We start from the raw sequence: 18,490 nt of genomic DNA, 5'->3' as shown, positions 1-18,490 counted from the left end.
AAGAAAGATGTTCCTGTACAGTGGTGCCTCGCAAGACGAAATTAATCCGTTCCGCGAGTCTCTTCGTCTTGCGGTTTTTTTGTCTTGCGAAGCACGGCTATTAGCGGCTTAGCGGCTATTAACGGCTTAGCGGCTTTAAGAAAAAGGAAACAAACTCGCAAGACGTTTCGTCTTGCGAAGCAAGCCCATAGGGAAATTCGTCTTGCAGAACGACTCAAAAAACGGAAAACTCTTTCGTCTAGCGAGTTTTTCGTCTTGCGAGGCATTCGTCTTGCGAGGCACCACTGTATAGCCCCAAAGCAAATCACGCTTGACTAAGGTTGGCTCCTGAGCCCCATTACGTAATCTGTTTGCCAGAAATGGGGTCTGGCATAAGGCCCTCCAGATCTTGTCGGAATACAACTCCTGACCACTGACTGCTGCTCAGAACACAGAATGAGTCTTAAGTGGACCAGCATTTCTGATGTACAGTAGGTGGCAGTCGTGGAGTCAGGATGGTGGCAAGCCTGCTGATAAACGTGTAGACAGCTGTGGGAAACATCTGTGCCTCCTTTTGTGAACTGTCAGAAATCACTTGTGGATCTACCTGCTTTTTTGTCTTTTTACTCTCCTCCCCATTTTCAGAGGTTTTTTTAAAAAAAACATATGCTTCCCTATTCACATCAAATTCCGTGCTACTAGAGCGCCTCCAGACCGTCAGCGTTATGCAGGAGGCGTCCCTCAAAATTTGAGCCAAACCAGAAAATTGCACAACCAAAACCACATTACAAATATTGACACCAGACATATTGGCCACGATTCTGAAAAGTGTATGCTGAGAAAGAATGAAAACGGCCCATATACTTGCATAATTTAGAATGATAAGGTAAAGGGACCCCTGACCATTAGGTCCAGTCGTGGCCGACTCTGGGGTTGCAGCGCTCATCTAGCTTTATTGGCCGAGGGAGCCAGCATACAGCTTCCGGGAGGTCATGTGGCCAGCATGACTAAGCCGCTTCTGGCGAACCAGAGCAGCACACGGAAACACTGTTTACCTTCCCGCCGGAGCGGTACCTATTTATCTACTTGCACTTTGACGTGCTTTCGAACTGCTAGGTTGGCAAGAGCAGGGACCGAGCAACGGGAGCTCACCCTGTCGCGGGGATTCGAACCGCCGACCTTCTGATCGGCAAGTCCTAGGCTCTGTGGTTTAACCCACAGCGCCACCTGTGTCCCTTCTGTGACTTAACATACGTTGGGCAAAAATGGCTGAACCTCAGACTTGGTTGTTTTAAGTGTTGCTGCCGCCCTTATTCCCCTGATCGATGCAACACTCTGCAAATCATCATGAGACTAACAGAGAAGGCAAGCACGCGGTAATGTGAACAACATACTTTTTATTATTTCAAACTAAGAGACAACATTGTTCTGAAGAACATACACACACAATTATTTCCACACGCATTTTAAAATGTCTGCCTTGCACACAGGTCTAGAGGCTTAAAATTCATGCTGATCTGGGCTTCCTAGCGTATTTGGAATAAAGATACTTGGGCCTGTGCAAACCATCACTTAGGTAACTAGTAAACTGCATTTACTTCTTTATTAGGAAGGGAAGGGAAGTAACAGTTGTGGCAGTGACTTTACCAGTAAATATAGTGTACTGTTAAACAAAGCTGCCAAATTCATCCTCTCCTGTTACTGTTGAACTTCTCTGCTATCTTCTGCAACTCCAAATCCATAGCAGCCAGATTTTCCAGTTCCTTTTCCTGTGAAGAATGGAAAGAATGCAAATCCTTGTAGGCCAAGATACCACAGGTTTAGATTACTCTGTATTAGGAACACTGGATCATGGTACAAATATTCCTTTGTTCTTTAGCAATCATCGCCTCAAAGGTGTGCTGTCACCCCTCAAGGTGGAAGAAAACTATACCTGGCCATGGCTCGTTTGCACATATTCATTTACTGGCGGTGTGACACCACTATTTTTTCCAGGATCTCTCGGCAGCCTTCAATACCACCCTTTCTTGTAGCAGAAAGAGCCTGATTGCACTGCCTGAAGTGGTTCTGTTCCTACAGAGCTATTCCGCCTGGCCTGTAATTTGAATTCAGACTGATCTTTTATTTCCCTTCTCTTCCCTCCCCCTCCCCTTTTATGAAGATCACCCACTCTAAGACCCCACAGCTAATTCTCCCCTGGCCCCCTTGCTGGCCCAAGTAGGACCAATTCAGCCAGCTAGCCCTGGGGATTATCTAATTGAATTTTGAATTTTGTATACCGTATTTTATGCTGCTTTTATAATTAAGTGTTTTAAAGTGTTTTGAATTTGTTCTTAGCCGCCCTGAGCCTGGTTTTTGAACCGGGAAGGGCGGGGTATAAATAAAAAATATTTATTATTATTATTATTATTATTATTATTATTATTATTATTAGCTCTCAGGGAAGCTGAAGAGAAGGTGGTATTGGGGACAGCTATGCTGCCCCATAGGAGTTTTCCCATAGGGTACTGGTAGGATCCAGCCTCTGCTATTTAACAGCTGCATGGAGCCACCGGGAGAGGCTGTGCAGAGTTGGGTGTCATCAGCATACTGCTGACACCCAACTGTATCTCAGCTTTTCGGATCCTCATGGCATGGCAGAAGGAGGACTGTGCCTCTCTACATACAGCTGAAGGTGGTTATGGGTTGGAGGGAGAGTAGCAAACAAACTCAGCCCAGAGAAAACAGAGATATTAATGGTAGGGTCCAGTTGATATAGGTAAGGGTCAGGGTAAAGGAACTCTGTACAGTTAAGTCCAAAGGTGACTATGGGGTTGCGGTGCTCATCTCGCTTTTCAGGCCGAGAGAGCCGTTGTTTGTCCACAGACAGCTTTCCGGGTCATGTGGCCAGCAGGACTAAACCGCTTCTGGTGCAACAGAACACCATGACTGAAGCCAGAGCGCACAAAAACACCGTTTACCTTCCCGCCACAGGTATACCTATTTATCTACTTGCACTGGTATGCTTTCAAACTGCTAGGTTGGTAGAAGCTGGGACAGAGCAATGAGAGTTCACCCCCGTTGCATGGATTCGAACTGCCAACCTCCCAATTGGCAAGCCCAAGTGGCTCAGTGGTTTAGGGATGGGAAAGGTATGACCCGCCAGATGTTGAATTCCATTCAGGAATTGGACTCTATCCATCCAATGGCTGTGGGGGTTTCCTTTCTCTGACCTAGGAGGTGGTGTTTGGCCTGTTCTGGATTGAGTTGTGATCCCCCTGAAAGAGCAGGCCTGCAACCTGAGTCCTCCTGGACCCAACTTTGCCTGAAGGTGTGTCTCCCCCATCCCCATTGTTCAACCCGAACACTGAGGTCCAGCTCTGAGGGTCTTCTGGCGGTTCCCTCATTGCGAGAAGCGAAGTTACAGGGAACCAGGCAGAGGGCCTTCTCGGTGGTGGCACCCGCCCTGTGGAACGCCCTCCAACCAGATGTCAAAGAAATAAATAACTACCGTATCTGACGTTTAGAAGACATCTGAAGGCAGCCCTGTTTAGGGGAAGTTTTTAATGACATGTTTTAATGTATTTTTAATCTTTTGTTGGAAGCCACCCAGAGTGGCTGGGGAAACACAGCCAGATGGGTGGGGTATAAATATTATTATTATTGCCGAATAAAGAATGCAGTTCTTAGCAGCTCCTTGAAGTAGTAGTAGTAGTAATAATAATAATAATAATAATAATATTGTAATATCTTCAAGGAGCTGCTAAGAACTGCATTCTTTATTCGGCAATAATAATAATAATAATAATAATAATAATAATAATAATATTTATACCCCACCCATCTGATTGCGTTTCCCCAGCCACTCTGGGCAGCTTACAGCATATATAAGACATAGTAAAACATCAAACATTTAAACCTCTTGATACAGATGCCTTCAGATGTCTTCTGAAAGTTATGTAGTTCTTTATCTCCTTGACATCTAAAGGGAGGGCATTCCACCATGATACAACCCATTGAACTATAATGTGTTTACATGCATCTGCCTTTGGAAAGTGCTTGGAAACTACCACAGTCCAGACCAGCTGTCCTGATCTTCCTTTCCCAATATTCATTAGTCAGAAGTTGACTTTTACCTGCAGCCTACCTTATCCATGAAGGACTTCCATGCCTTATGATATACTTCCTACAGTTACTTACTAAAACTTTCTTTGCATGCAATTTCCACAGGAATTGTATATGCTGCTTCACTGCACAAACCTTGCTTTGTAATCAAACGTTCTCTAATAAAAACACTAATAAGTTTGGGTCAGACACTGGCTGCCAAGATCAGATTACTCCCATTCATCAACATCTGCATCTGCTACTAAGTTTGTTTCTGGGCTATATAAAGTGATGATTCTGATCTTTAAAGCCTCAAATTGCCTGGATCGAGGGTTCCTGAAGGAACAACTCTTTCCATATTTCATCTTATGTGGATTAATGGTGGCAGAGGACACCCTTCATGGGGTTCTCTCATTTGTGGAGGTGTTACTGGTGACCAGCTAGATCCCAGACTTTTTCTGGAATCTCTTTGGATCTCCAGTCCAGCTGTCTCTCACTCACTCTCCTGTGGGCACACTGCTTTCTCCTAGACATCAAAGCCAACTTCTTCCCATGAACACCAACATAGGAACGCAATATCGGGCATCACAATGTTCATGCAAGTTCATGTTTTGCAAGTTTGTCCTCCGCACTGATGTGGAGCTACATTAAACCTAAGGACTACATTGGGGTAAAAGGGAATTGGTTTTTATTTGTTTTGTCCAATCATCAGAGTTAATCTGCAACTGATCATGCTCATTTCAAAGCTGCAACAACATATTCCATTTCAGGAATGCCTGGCACCTTCCCACCAATTAGGTCAGGTAATTTAGCTTGTGGGTTTTCTCAGGATAGCAATTTTAGTCCTGTGACTCTCTCAGTGCCCTTACAGTCCCTCGGTCGGTAATTTCAGAAAAGCATACTGTACTGTATCATGTAGTACTGAGAGTTGGAAGGTGCCACTCATGCAAAATATTTGCAGCCTTGCAGAAGGCTCTGTGGTCAGTTCTGCAAGGGCAAACATCGCAAAGCGCAAAGTATTCTGTCCCATATACTAAAAGGAGATTCTCAGTGCTGAATTAACGGTTCTCCGAAAATCTAGAGTTTATTAAGAAACGTGCTTCTGTTTAAATATCGGGTTGCTCTCAGGGGAAAAGGGATCAGATATCATGCACTACATATAAATCTTCATTACTGCTGAGTGAATCCTGAGATCATGTAGCTGGCAGGAACCCAAAATATGCACCGTACCCAAACACCCGCAATAAATTGGCATAGATTCAGATTACAATAAAGCCAATTACAGCACAGAAGGATACAGTTAGCACCTTAGGAGAAGTTCCCGAGGGCAACTAAGGAAAAACTATAATTGAGGTTGCAATCCTATGTCCACTTACCTGGGAGTAAGTTCCACTCCAAATGGGACTTAGTTTGTAGTCAAAATATATAGGATTGCATTGTAAGGTTATGGGAAACAAGTATTAACTGTGTGTGTATATATATATATATATATATATATATATATATATATATATATCACTTAATCCACAAAAACCTGTAAACTGCTTAAAGGTAAAGGTAAAGGGACCCCTGACCATTAGGTCCAGTCGCGAACGACTGGGATTGTAGCACTCATCTCGCTTTATTGGCCGAGAGAGCCAGCGTACAGCTTCCGGGTCATGTGGCCAGCATAACTAAGCCGCTTCTGGCGAACCAGAGCAGCGCACAGAAACGCCGTTTACCTTCCCGCAGGAGCGGTACCTATTTATCTACTTGCACTTTGATGTGCTTTCGAACTGCTAGGTTGGCAGGAGTTGCTGACATAATATTAAATACTCTTTAAAAAATACTGATAAAATCAAACTCTGAAAACAAGTCACCATAAAATTTATCAAAACATAACTAAAATCAGCAGTTTCAAAACAAATGTGCATAATAAAATTTGCCTGGCTCTGTAGTGAAAACATCTACTGTGAAATGTAGAGGTAATTTAGATTAGGGAATCACAGAATCATAGAGTTGGAGGGGAACACAAGAGTCCTCTAAGTGAAATGCAGGAATCTTTTGTCCAATGTGGGGCACAACCCCTGGATAGGACCTGCTGGTCTCGCTATCAGGCCACCACTATAAGGCTTTGGAAATGACGGCAGATATAAGCTTTTGCCCTAGTCATGTTGCTGAAATTAAACTTTGACTCTCCCCCCCCCAAACCAAAATGAGCATTTCATACAAAATCGTAAAGGAATACCTCTTCCAGAGTGAGAGGCCGCTGACTCAGTTTGCCCTTGCTGCTTCTCACGGCGTGCCCCCTTTTCACGTCTTCCTTGGAGCTGTATAACTCTGAGAACTCTACAGATTTCTTCCGGTTGCTCAGAAGATGGGCAAGTTCGTCCATCCGGTTGTATTGCCTTTTCACCTCAAATCTGGGGTCGTTGTTGTTATGCTTGCGGCTCACGCCATCCATCAGCTGCTGCTTCTCCCATGGCGAGTCATAATCGTTATATTCGGGAAAGAAGGCTCTCTCGTTGGGGTGGGACCTGGGCTCCTCTTCTTCTTCTTCGCTCTCCAGAAACGGATCGGCGATGCCTCCCTTCTTTTCAACGTGTCTTCCCTTCCACCTGAGCTGCTGGTAGTAAGGGATGTGTGGAGGCGCAGCTCTTTTCACAGCTTCCACAAGGTAGTGGCTTCTTGGATAGCCTTCCTCCATCAGAAGGGCCCTCTTGTTGCCCTCATGCCTCCCACCCTCGCTGTGGCGCCTCTTTTCTGGCTCTTCCTCACCAACACTGGGGTTGCGCCTTTCTTCTGGACCATAGAACCTCTGCTCTTCCTCTCCCTTTTCTAGATTTTGTGGTTTTGACAGCTCCTCCCACTCCAAGTGCTGCCGTTCTTTGTCGTGTTGGCGCCTTTTCTCATCCCGGATGCCGTAGCTATGTTGCTTGCCTAGATCTTCCTCGCTCGCCTTGCCGCGAAGAGTCCTTTCCTCATAGTGGCGCCTCAACTCCTTTTGTGGTTCATCATGGAGTCTTCTCTCGTAGTGGTGCTGTTTCTCTTCATTTTCCCTGCTGCGCTGCCTCATGTCTCCCCCTTCATTCTCCTCCCTGCTGTGATGCCACCTGCCCCTGCTCTTTCCCTCCATCTCCTCAGAGCCATGCACCTCGTCGGAGTTTCTCTTCTCCTCAAAATGGTGCCCTACCTCATAATAATGTCTGGGGTAGTGGCTCCTTTTATCCCAGAATTCGCTTTCTTCCTCGCTAGACTCTTCGGGCGAGTCCCTCTTCTCACCATTATGATGTCTCTTGTATTCAGAGGAGTTGCCCAGCCTCGGTTTCCTATGATAATGTCTTGGTCTGCGCCCTCGCTTCTCTGCATCAGGTTCTCTCCTCTCATAAGAGTCTTCGTATTCTCGATGAAAGCTGTGGTGATATTTTTCGCTGCTCTCCTCATCTTCTTCCTCCTCAGCATCTTCCTCTTCCTTGCTTTCTGGATTCCCCTCTTCTAGACTATGTGTGTTTTCCTCCAAGTACCTTTCGCCTCCAGAACGTTTGAGGTCACCTTCAACCACCCTTCCTGCTGTAGGAGGAGACTTTTTGTCTAGAAGCTCAGACTCCAGCTCCTCACTGTGTTTCTTCTCATTGCTTTCTTCTTCACTCTGGTGATTTCTTTTAAAGCTACCTTCTTCCTCAGTTCTCTTCTCGGCGTCATCTTTTTTTTCTTCCTTGTGGGCTTCATCAAAAGAATAAGGACTCTCTTGGGAGATGACTTGTGGGTTGACATTTCCCCTGTGGATTTTCTCCTCAGATTGCCACTTCTCACTTCCTTCTGCCTGTCTTTTCAATTCTTCTTCATTCGGTTCTTCTCCTCCTCTCACAGTTCCTTCTGGTGGCTTCTCTAACTCCTCTGATTCTGATAAATGCCTCAGCTCAAGTTCTGCATCTTTGCCTATATTTTCGTCTTCTTGCTTTTGTCGATTGGCTAAAAACAAAACAAAACAAGTTGTGGATTCTTTAGGAGGATGCCATCATGTTTGCACCCTCTGCCTGCCCTGTTTTCCATCCCAGACTGCCTCCCATTCCTGTTCACTTCTTACAGCTCATCTGGGAGACTGAGGACCAGAAAAAAAAGAGCATCAGTGATTCTCCCAATTCAGGTCGGAATGCTATTGCTCATGTTGCCAAAACAGCATCATTGATGCACAAGAGTTCACACTATTTTAGTGACAGGCCTAGGTTGAATATATAAAGGTAAAGGGGCCCCTGACCATTAGGTCGAGTCTTGACCGACTCTGGGGTTGCAGCGCTCATCTCGCTTTATTGGCCGAGGGAGCCAGCGTACAGCTTCCGGGTCATGTGGCCAGCATGACTAAGCCGCTTCTGGCGAACCAGAGCAGCGCACGGAAACGCCGTTTACCTTCCCGCTGGAGCGGTACCTATTTATCTACTTGCACTTTGACGTGCTTTCGAACTGCTAGGTTGGCAGGAGCAGGGACTGAGCAACGGGAGCTCACCCCGTCGCGGGGATTCGAACCGCCGAACTTCTGATCAGCAAGTCCTAGGCTCTGTGGTTTAACCCACAGCGCCACCCACGTCCCTGGTTGAATATATACTACACATTTAAAGCATGTGACACCCCCGGCATAATCTTGGGAACTGTAGTTTACCCCTCACAGTGCTATAATTCCCAGCACCCTTAACAGAGATTGTTTGGGGGAAGTCATTTGCTTTAAATGTTCAGTGTGCATGCAGCCTTAATGTGGGAGACTTTTCACTGCCCACTGTTTCAGTAATTATAATATAATTACAAGGGAACAAGTAGGACCACCAATAAAATGTTGCCTTGTGGAATGCTCCTGTTCATTTCTCCCATCAGCCAGCCACTTCCCCTCTCATCTGGTTATCCATTGCCTCTCCTCAATATTCCCCATCTGTGACTTAAATAATCCTCCTCATGGAAAAGGCTATTGAAAACAAAACATGAAATGTTATGGCCACAGATGCACTGAAAAGAGTCTTAGTTCTGTTCTACTCTAGTTCTTCGCTCACTTTTGCTTTTGCCCTCTGACTCATTTGTCAGGCCACTGATGGGCCTCTCAAAATTAACCGCAGGTGTACATTTGCAAGCTTGGGGTGTCTTAGGTACAGGGGCACTTCTGATGACCTATCTAGGATCCTGTTCCTGCAGCCCATAAATTAATAAATCCAGAACATCAGTCAGTTACTGATTCTGTATTTACAGTGGACCGATTCAAATATTTAATCTGAAACATATAGGCTACTCTCACAGGCTGATACACATGGTCAGTTGCTTCTCAGAGAACATGTCGATGCCAAAACAAACACAAACAAACACATGAAATGCTTGCCATTCAGGAGGAAACTGGGAGTAGATGCTTTTTCTCTGGTTTGTAAGCTTTCTATGCAGGGCCTTGAGTCAGCCTCACACACCTCATAAGGTTGTTGTGAGAACAAAAATGGAAAGGAAGAATGCTGCCTTGAGCTACTTGGAAGATAGGTGGAATAAACATATAATACATAAAGTCATACTTATGTATTGCTTACCTGCTGCCTTGTGTGACATCTTCAGGAGAAGAAAAGGCTAAGGCAGGGATAGGCAAACTAAGGCCTGTGGGCCAGATCCGGCCCAATCGCCTTCTAAATCCAGCCCGGGAACAGTCCGGGAATCAGCATGTTTTTACATGAGTAGAATGTGTGCTTTTATTTAAAATGCATCTCTGGGTTATTTGTGGGGCATAGGAATTGGTTCATTCCCCCCCCCCCAAAAAAATAGTCTGGCTCCCCACAAGGTCTGAGGGACAGTGGACCGGCCCCCTGCTGAAAAAGTTTGCTGATCCCTGGGCTAAGGTATAAACCCTAAACAAATCAAGAGCGGAGTCCTTAAGGTGGTTAGATGGCACCTTCTATGCCTCTTTCTGGCAACTCTTGCAGCCAAGCTAGTACAGTGGTACTCGGGTTACAGACACTTCAGGTTACAGACGCTTCAGGTTACAGACTCTGCTAACCCAGAAATAGCACCTCGGGTTAAGAACTTTGCTTCAGGATGAGAAAAGAAATCGTGCAGCAGCAGCAGGAGGCCCCATTGGCTAAAGTGGTACCTCAGGTTAAGAACAGTTTCAGGTTAAGAACGGACCTCCAGAACGAATTAAGTTCTTAACCCGAGGTACCACTGTACCAAATGTATTGCTCTGCTTTCCTCTGGACCACATCAGTGGAGCCAAAAGTGGGGGGCAACTTATCAACTTTATCAAAAGTGGGTGGCAGCAGTTACGAGCTACTGGTTTCTGCAGCCGCAGCAGGCGCTGTGATTCTCAACTGGTTTAACTTCACCCCCATAGCAGCACTCCATTGTCTCTCAAGACACACACCTGCCAACATTTATACACTGCAAAGACAGGAATCGAATCAACCTGTTGACCATAATCTCACTACACTGATGTGTGTGGTAAGATGGTTAAAGCTCTTAAATCAGCGGTCAGCAAACTTTTTTGGGAGGGGGCCGGTTCACCGTCCCCCAGACCTATTGGCAGGCCAGACTGCGCGTGTGGCAGAGAGGGCTTCTCTCTCTCCCCCTCTCTTCCCCGGCCCCTTCCCTCCCCCTGCCTACCTCCTCCACCGCTCTGCCTGCGGTTGGGAGCTGGCAGCAGTGGCAGCGCCTCTCCTTTTCGGGCCAGCTTTCCTGGGCGGGTGGCATGGGGCCAGCAGGCACGCCAAGCCCCAGCCCACAGCGCAGCCATGGGGAGAGGTGGGCGGCGGGTGGCGAGGCTTCCTATCAAAGCCCAGTCCCCTTCCTCTGCAGGATGGGAAGAAGCCAGTAGGAGGGAGGGAGGAGGCACCGGCACGGTGAGGGAGGGAGAGGGGAAATTGCAAAAAAGCGCCCCCCCAAAAAAGGAAAAAAATGGCGATCACGCTGCTCCAAGCGGTGATTGTAGAACTATTTGCAGGCCGGATCCAGAGGGCAATTGGGCCTGATCCAGCCCGTGGACCTTAGTTTGCTGTCTCCTGTCTTAAATCTTCCGAAAGCGTAATCCTCCTTGAGTTTCCCATACACACAGCAAGTTTGCCACACTTGATTAAGGGCCACTTTGATATGAATGGGTTCTTGGACAGTCATGACAGCTTTGCTTGTGAAATTGCATCATCTACCATATTATTTTCTTAGTGTAAAAACGGAGCAAGATGAGCTAGGTCGGATTCCCTTAGGCCCTGAGCACTTACTTTTCTTCAGAAGCTCTTTGCACAGTGGATTGATAGGTGGAACATTAGCTTTCGACAAACCGTTCAAAAGGACTTCTACAATGCACCGTGTCACCTAGAGTAAAAACAGGAAAGGAAGGTCAATGTGTTTTGTTTCTTTATTTGTTTTTATAAAATACTCTACTCCAACTGAGACCTTCAAGAGAGTCAGAATAGGATCAGAACACAAGTGTTTGTTTTTAAAAAATACAAAAGTGAATTAATACACATCAGTCAAAAAAATAAAGCACAGCAGAAGCCTAATTTCCAGGGTTGTTGGGGTTTTTTTGAGAGAGAATGCTCTATACACAAACACCCAACTCAACAACAAGCATATTCATTTGTCACCATAAAGGAAGAGGAGATCCAAATATTCCAGAGTGAGAATGGATGTTTCCTTTGAACGTAGTGGGTACAAGATTGATGTACTCTGTGCACAGCCCATTACACTAATTTGAAAGCAAACAGTCATTTGAAGTGGTATTTAATGCCATTAATCTTTTGTCTTCTAACGCAGAGGGAATTGTTGACCCATGCACTTCTATGAATATTTACTCAAAGTAAAATCTCACTGAGCTCCAATAGGCATACTCAAAAGTAAGTGTGCTCAGGCGGGCAGCCTGTACCATACAATGCACCCCCCCCCCGAATCAGATGTAATTGGATGATCTGCTTGGCATAGCATTAAAGAACGATTAAGCCAAAGCTTTTCCTTCATTCCAGATGGAACACTGCCAGACATTATTGTGGGCCAGAGGCATTTTCGGGATAGAAGACAACATTTGCGTGACACATTCTTACCCACTCCTCCACCTAGTGTTTAATACTCTTAGGTTCTTAAAGTGGAAAGACATCTATCTGAAATAGGCCTCTGGAGTTGGATCGGAGAAGAAGGCAATATAGATGAGGTGCTACCAGACATATGTCAACATATGAGTCTCGGATTCCTCTCAAAGGAAACAGAAAGAGATTCTTCACCCCAGCCTTGTTTAGTAAAGAGCATTTCTTACTGCATGCAAGGAGCTTTAATTATCCGTGATGGGCAATTTAATTCACTTATATTTTAGCGTAATAAAGAGTTTTCCTACTCACCATTTCCTCAACATGATCATCTTTTTCCACCGGTGCTGAATGAACACCTTTGAATAAAAGCATTTCCAATGTCAGAAACATGGGAACCCCAATGGCAGATTGTAACAGGTGAAAACAAGCCAACATTATAAACTGCAGCAAAAATTGGTTTGGTTTCAACAGACAATTGCTGCATTCCAAGACGTTTGTCTCCAGACTAGCAAATATGTCTTCCCTTAGAAAGCGGTTGCCAAACCTTCTAAATAATGGCACCCATAAGCAGAACAGACTAAATTGGTTGCACTTAGTTCCCATTGAAATCAATGGGATTTAAGGCATGAGTAACTTGACCCATTGATTTCAGTGGATCCTACACTTGCAGTTGTCCTGCACCTAGAAAGCATGGGTTTAGGCAGTTTTCTGCTTGTCCCATGCTTCCTAGGCATGGCTTCAAGAAGTTTTGCCCTTGCCCCACCTCTTTCCCCTGGAAAACCCACTCTTTACCAATAAATTGGAGCAAACTTCAATCTGGAGAAACCCCAATTGGTGTTTGCTCTGATTCAGCGTTTTAAGATTGGGTTTTTCCAAGGGAAAGTAGTGGGGGCAGGGCAAGTCTGCATGAGCCCCAAAATTTATTGTTTAGTCATTTAGTCGTGTCCGACTCTTCGTGACCCCATGGACCAGAGCACGCCAGGCACTCCTGTCTTCCACTGCCTCCCGCAGATTGGTCAAACTCATGTTAGTAGCTTCGAGAACACTGTCCAACCATCTCATCCTCTGTCGTCCCCTTCTCCTTGTGCCCTCAATTTTCCCCAACATCAGGGTCTTTTCCAGGGAGTCTTCTCATCTCATGAGGTGGCCAAAGTATTGAAGCCTCAGCTTCAGGATCTGTCCTTCCAGTGAGCACTCAGGGCTGATTTCCTTCAGAATGGATAGGTTTGATCTTCTTGCAGTCCATGGGACTCTCAAGAGTCTCCTCCAGCACCATAACCCATTGACTTTGTTTTACTCGCAGATTCTGGAAGCCGCCCAGAGTGGCTGGAGAAACTCAGCCAGATAGGCAGGGTATAAATATATTATTATTATTATTATTATTATTATTATTATTATTATTATTATTCCAACCTTTGCACCAGAATTAAAATGGTATATTGTGTGATGCTTGACTCCTGGAATCCTAACTATGTGCTTTGCATATTACAGCCTTCCTTCTTCACTAAGAACACAATTTTCCAGTCTTTCCTGGTACCCTGAATAGTTTATATAATGTCAACCACTGGAGCACATAACAGGAATGCTGAACAGGTCACTTTCAAATGCAGGGTCTTGTTGCTTGCAATACTTCCCTGGTTTAACGCTTCATTCAGATTCCCAGGTGGTGAACCATATTGGTTATCCCTGCTTTACAGTTTGCAAGTTCTTTGCAGATTTAGAACAGCAGACCTCTGTTGTGCCTGCTGCTTCTGAGTGCTTTTGAAGAGGAATCTGCAAAGAAGCCCAGACAAACTTCAAATGAATGAAATCCTTCCACATACTGGTTTCCTATGATTGCTACTCATTCTGTTTCATTCTCTAGGTATTTTGATTCCCACGCCCCCTTGTAAAGTTCTGTTGCTGTACATGGGTGGGAAAATGGTTTACAGCCTCTTCCCAAGCCCCTTTCTGGACAGATTTATATCCAATGTGAAATATGAATTTAATCCCATGATCTTTCATCATCGTTAAAAGCTATTACTTGTTTAGCTCTTGGATATTGCTTGCTCAAAGTGAGTGGGTTTTTGGTTTGTTTTTTACATTCCCTAGATTCAAATGATAATAAAAAGTTACGGAAGCATAAACGTTAAGCAGCGATATCATTTTTTAAATGCTTGCTTGGTGCGTGAGTTATGGCAGTAATAAAACAAATATATTCACGAGAGCGAGTCGTGTGCTGGCAGTGGGAATAGGCATTTCCCTGCCCCCATGAGTCAGCTAGATCACGTTTTCTGTCTCTGTGAAAATGCCCCATCATCTGACTCACAATATTCCCTGACCCCGCTCACTTCCATGACTGCACCTGACTTATTCTGCAGCGCAAGCCAGTCCAAATCCAGAAGAGTGCAGGGCCCTGTTGCTGCACCATTGGAAGCAAACTGTTTTTGCTGAAGCAGTTTTTAATAATGAATGAATAACTCGAGTGTGCAGCAATCCATCCAACAGTACACTACTGCAAAAACAGCAACAGCCACCCATCGGTGCAGAATAGGCTCAACATATTAGATGCCATAATTCAAAGTGAGCTAGCCAAGATTGAGCTTTGGTGCCACCAGGGCCCCAAACGCACTTTCATTCAGGAAATGAAAAGTGAATTTACTGCCTGTTTGCATAATTCCAAAGTTCCAAACTCCTCAAAACCAAGTGTGCTTATTAAACAATAATGCTGTGATGGGGATATATGATCTTCAATACCTAATGAAGGCAGTAGCAGCTACGCCAGAGCAGAATGGAAGTTCACTGAATAAAACAGTGAAATAACCCTTTAGCACTTAAGCCCGCATACAATTTCTGCAGCATTTTTCATTGAGGATAATTAGTTTAACCCCCAAGATGTCCGACATCCATCACCACATTATACTAATGACAGATGCAACTACTCTTTGATAGATTTTTGCATACCTTAAATTATTACATCTAGCAGCAGCCGAAAGGAGACACAGGGAGACTTTTTCTGGGTTTTTGAATCTAAGGACTCATGGTCTGGACCAAAACATGCACAGCTCTGCACCAGCATGCACCCTTTCAGCTATAATTAACTGTATACTTCAGCTAATCCCTTGAGTATACACTGGGGAAAAGGAATATGTCCAGATATTGCTGGATCAGCTCTGGATTTAGGATGGTGTGGGCACTTTCCCTGCACAGGGTTCCTTCTTCACTTGTTCCAGGAAGCATGAAGACAAAGACTGAGAAAGGGAGGGGAGTAGTGGCTGCTAAGTGCTTGCTAAGCCACACCCACCTGCAACCTGAGCTCTGGGCTCAGGTTAACTCTTTCATAACTGCAAGTGTGAATCAGTAACTGTATATTACAGCAAAAGTTTCATTCATTGCTCTGCCTACTTTTGCCTCTGGCCCCATCCACTGCTGTCACATGGCCCCTGGAAGGTTACTCAGAAATGAATGTGGCCCTCAGACTGAAAAAATGTTCCCTATTCCCTAGCCTAAGGAGACAGAGAATGTAATGAAGCCAGTTGCAGCACCGCCAGTTCTGCCTAGCATAAATTTAAACGTCAAAAGCAGCCATCAGCCAGCTGGCAGAGGACCACAGAGGACCACCTGCCTGCAGAAAAAGGTAACTAAAACAACCAAGGGGTGGGGGACCCTTTGAAAAGCAAAATTGTTCAGGACTTTTTAGTTTAGGGTGGGAAAGCAGCTGACTTGAGGCAGGGAAAAGGATAATAGCTTTTTATCATAATGTGCGGTCTAGAGGCAGCAAATAGATAGCAATTCTTCCACTCTTCTATCAACATTTTACAATTTGGGATTCCCCGTGAGATTAATTGACTGTAAAAACTTAGAAAGAGCCCTGCTGGGTTGTACAAAAGGCCTATAAAGCCTGACATCCTGTTTTCCATTGTGGCCAAGCTGGTGCCTCTGGGAACACTGGAAGGACAGGAGGGCAATAGCATTCTCCCCCTCTTGTTCCCTTGAGGTAGAATATAACCAGTGCTTTTTTTCCTAGGGGAACGCAGGGGGACACATACCCCTAAACATTTTGTGAATCTAAGTTTGGCCTCATTGAGGGGCAGTATTTCAATATGAGTAGGAAAATGAGAGTACCCCTAAACATTTTTTTTTAGAAAAAAACCACTGAATATAACCATAGTGACTAGGCCATGGGTTTAGGATAGGCTAAGTGTTTAGCCTGTAATCCTAACCCCACATATATGAGAGCAAGTCCCATTAAACTCAATGAGACTTACTTCTGAGTAGACATGATTAGGATAGCTGCCTTAATCACAGATCACACAACAGCTTTGTGGGATGATGTACCAGAAGATGCAGTCACTGACACCAAATTTGAAGGCTTTATAAAAGAGCTAAGAATTGAGGTCTGCCAATGACTATTAAACATGAGAGCTAAATCAGTCTTCAGAGGCAGTATTCCTATGTGAGCCACATGTTCAGAAGTGGGGAAGAGAGAGTCATCACCATTGTGTGAACTCCCCATTTTGAAAACAAAATGGTGATCTGGGTGGACACTCAGTCTGATATACTGGAGAGCCGGTCAGAGTAAAAACTTGGCTAGATGCATCAGTGGTCGGAATCTGTATGGCAGCTTCATATGTTCAGAAAAACGGGCTCCCTCCCCCCCACATCGCAACTTGTTTAAGCAAAAGGATTTGTGCGTTTGACATGCATGCTTCATACTTTTGCACATAACAATAATTTGTCAACGTGAAGAATCATAGAATCATACAGTTGGAAGGGACCCTGGGGGGGGGGGTCATCTAGTCCAACCCACAGTGATGCAGGAATCTCAGCTAAAGCATCAATGACAGATGGCTATCCAATCTCTGTTTAAAAACCTCCAAGGAAGGAGAGTCCACAACCATCCGAGGGAAACCGCTCCTTTGTCAAACAGCTCTTACTGTCAGAGTTATTCCTGATGTTGAGTCTGAATCTCCTCTCTTGTATCTTGAAGCCATTTGTTCAGATCCTAGCATCCGGAGCAGGAGAAAACAAGCTTACTCCATCCTCCATGTGACAGCCCTTTAGATATTTGAAGATGGCTATCATATCTCCTCTTATCCAGGCTAAACACACCCAGCTCCCTCAACTGTTCCTTATAAGGTGTGATGGCCTGGGATTCGGACTTGGATGCTAAACCTGAGGGATCCCAGCCTCCACAGGATTCCCCGCCTTTAGAACCAGCTGAGCCGGGGCTGGGCATGAGCCTGAAGGGTCCTCACCTGTGCTGGATCCTCAGGTGCAGGCATCAGCTGAGTCTGCTCTGGCTCCTGAGGTGATGGAGGACCCATTGCCTGCAGGTGCTCCATTCTCAGCCCCGTCAGAGGAAGCTGAGGTTGCCTCTGGGTCCGGTAACCCTCCAGCCTCTCCTGAGCTGCAGAGGCTCAGGGCAGAGAGGAAGAGGGAACTAAGTTCCCGCAGGAGGTGTGCTCGCCTCCAGGCCAGGAGAGGCGAGTCACCAGAGGATTGGGGCCACCCTAAGCCTCGGGGCAGATAAAAGCCGGCCAGCCCTAGTCCCAAGTTGTGGGAGCAACATTGTTGGTTGCTAGTTCCTGCCTGAACCCTGTCCTGCTTTCCTGCCTGAGCTCCTAACCCGCTCTGGCTCCCTGCTTGCAAGCCTGTCCCTGACTTCACCCGACTCCCTGCCCTGCACCCAGCTTCAGCTACTATGGACTGCCTCTACGTTGCACCTTTGACCACGGACTGGACTTGGACCTTGTCTCTCGGGTAACCCACAGGACCAGCACATAAGGCTTGGTTTCCAGACCCTTGATCATCTTGGTCACCCTCCTTTGCACATGTTCCAGCTTGTCAATATCCTTCTTAAACTGTGACACCCAGAACTTGACACAGTACTCCCAAGTGTGGCCTGACCAAGGCAGAATAGAGTGAGACTATGACTTCTCTTGACCAGGACATGATACTTCTGTTGATGCTGCCTAGAACAGCATTAGCCTTCTTTGCTGCTGCATCATACTGTTGACTCATGTTAAGCTTGTGGTCTACTAAAACCACCATTCTTTTCACATGTACTATTGGCAATCCAGGTGCTCCATATCTTATATTTGTGCAGCTGGTTCTTTCTGCCTATGTGCAAAACCTTACCTTTGTCCCTGCTGAAATTCATTTTGTTAGAATGAGCTGACTGGGGTGGGGAAGTTACCCCTGAGACAGAATCACATCTCAAAAAAAGGTGGAATGGGAAAACTGACCCTTTTCTTGAAAACAGTGGCAGTGAACATGTGGCCCTCTTAGAATTTTGGATTTTTATATCAAGAAACTAGGAGGACAGGAGCAGCAGATTAACAAGTAAAGGGGGGGGGGAGTGGGAATGGGTAAAGTGTTACTGAGATAATAAAGCCACATTGTACTATTATTATTTCAAAACAAAGGCAATACTTGCC

The 18,490-nt window shown here is 45.4% G+C and overlaps 1 protein-coding gene across 6 annotated transcripts in view; it reads right to left on the bottom strand.

The window, feature by feature from the left end:
* Positions 1 to 1,356: 1,356 nt before the first annotated feature.
* The window catches only part of CHGB (chromogranin B), an 89,484-nt gene continuing 72,350 nt past the window's right edge, over positions 1,357 to 18,490 (bottom strand). For all 6 annotated transcript variants that reach the window (XM_080999096.1, XM_080999098.1, XM_080999099.1 and 3 more), the window contains 4 exons: positions 12,381 to 12,427; positions 11,271 to 11,364; positions 6,290 to 8,013; positions 1,357 to 1,748 (listed from right to left, as the gene is read on the bottom strand). In XM_080999096.1, the coding sequence (XP_080855222.1) occupies positions 1,665 to 1,748; positions 6,290 to 8,013; positions 11,271 to 11,364; positions 12,381 to 12,427 (1,949 nt within the window). In that variant the 3' untranslated portion in view covers positions 1,357 to 1,664. The remainder of the gene's footprint in view (positions 1,749 to 6,289; positions 8,014 to 11,270; positions 11,365 to 12,380; positions 12,428 to 18,490) is intronic.

This window comes from Podarcis pityusensis (genome assembly GCF_964106645.2).
Source record: "Podarcis pityusensis genome assembly, chromosome: 3".
In the NCBI taxonomy this organism is placed as follows: domain Eukaryota; kingdom Metazoa; phylum Chordata; class Lepidosauria; order Squamata; family Lacertidae; genus Podarcis; species Podarcis pityusensis.
The sequence above is the reverse complement of the archived record's forward strand: the minus strand, read 5'-3'. Positions and strand labels throughout refer to the sequence as shown.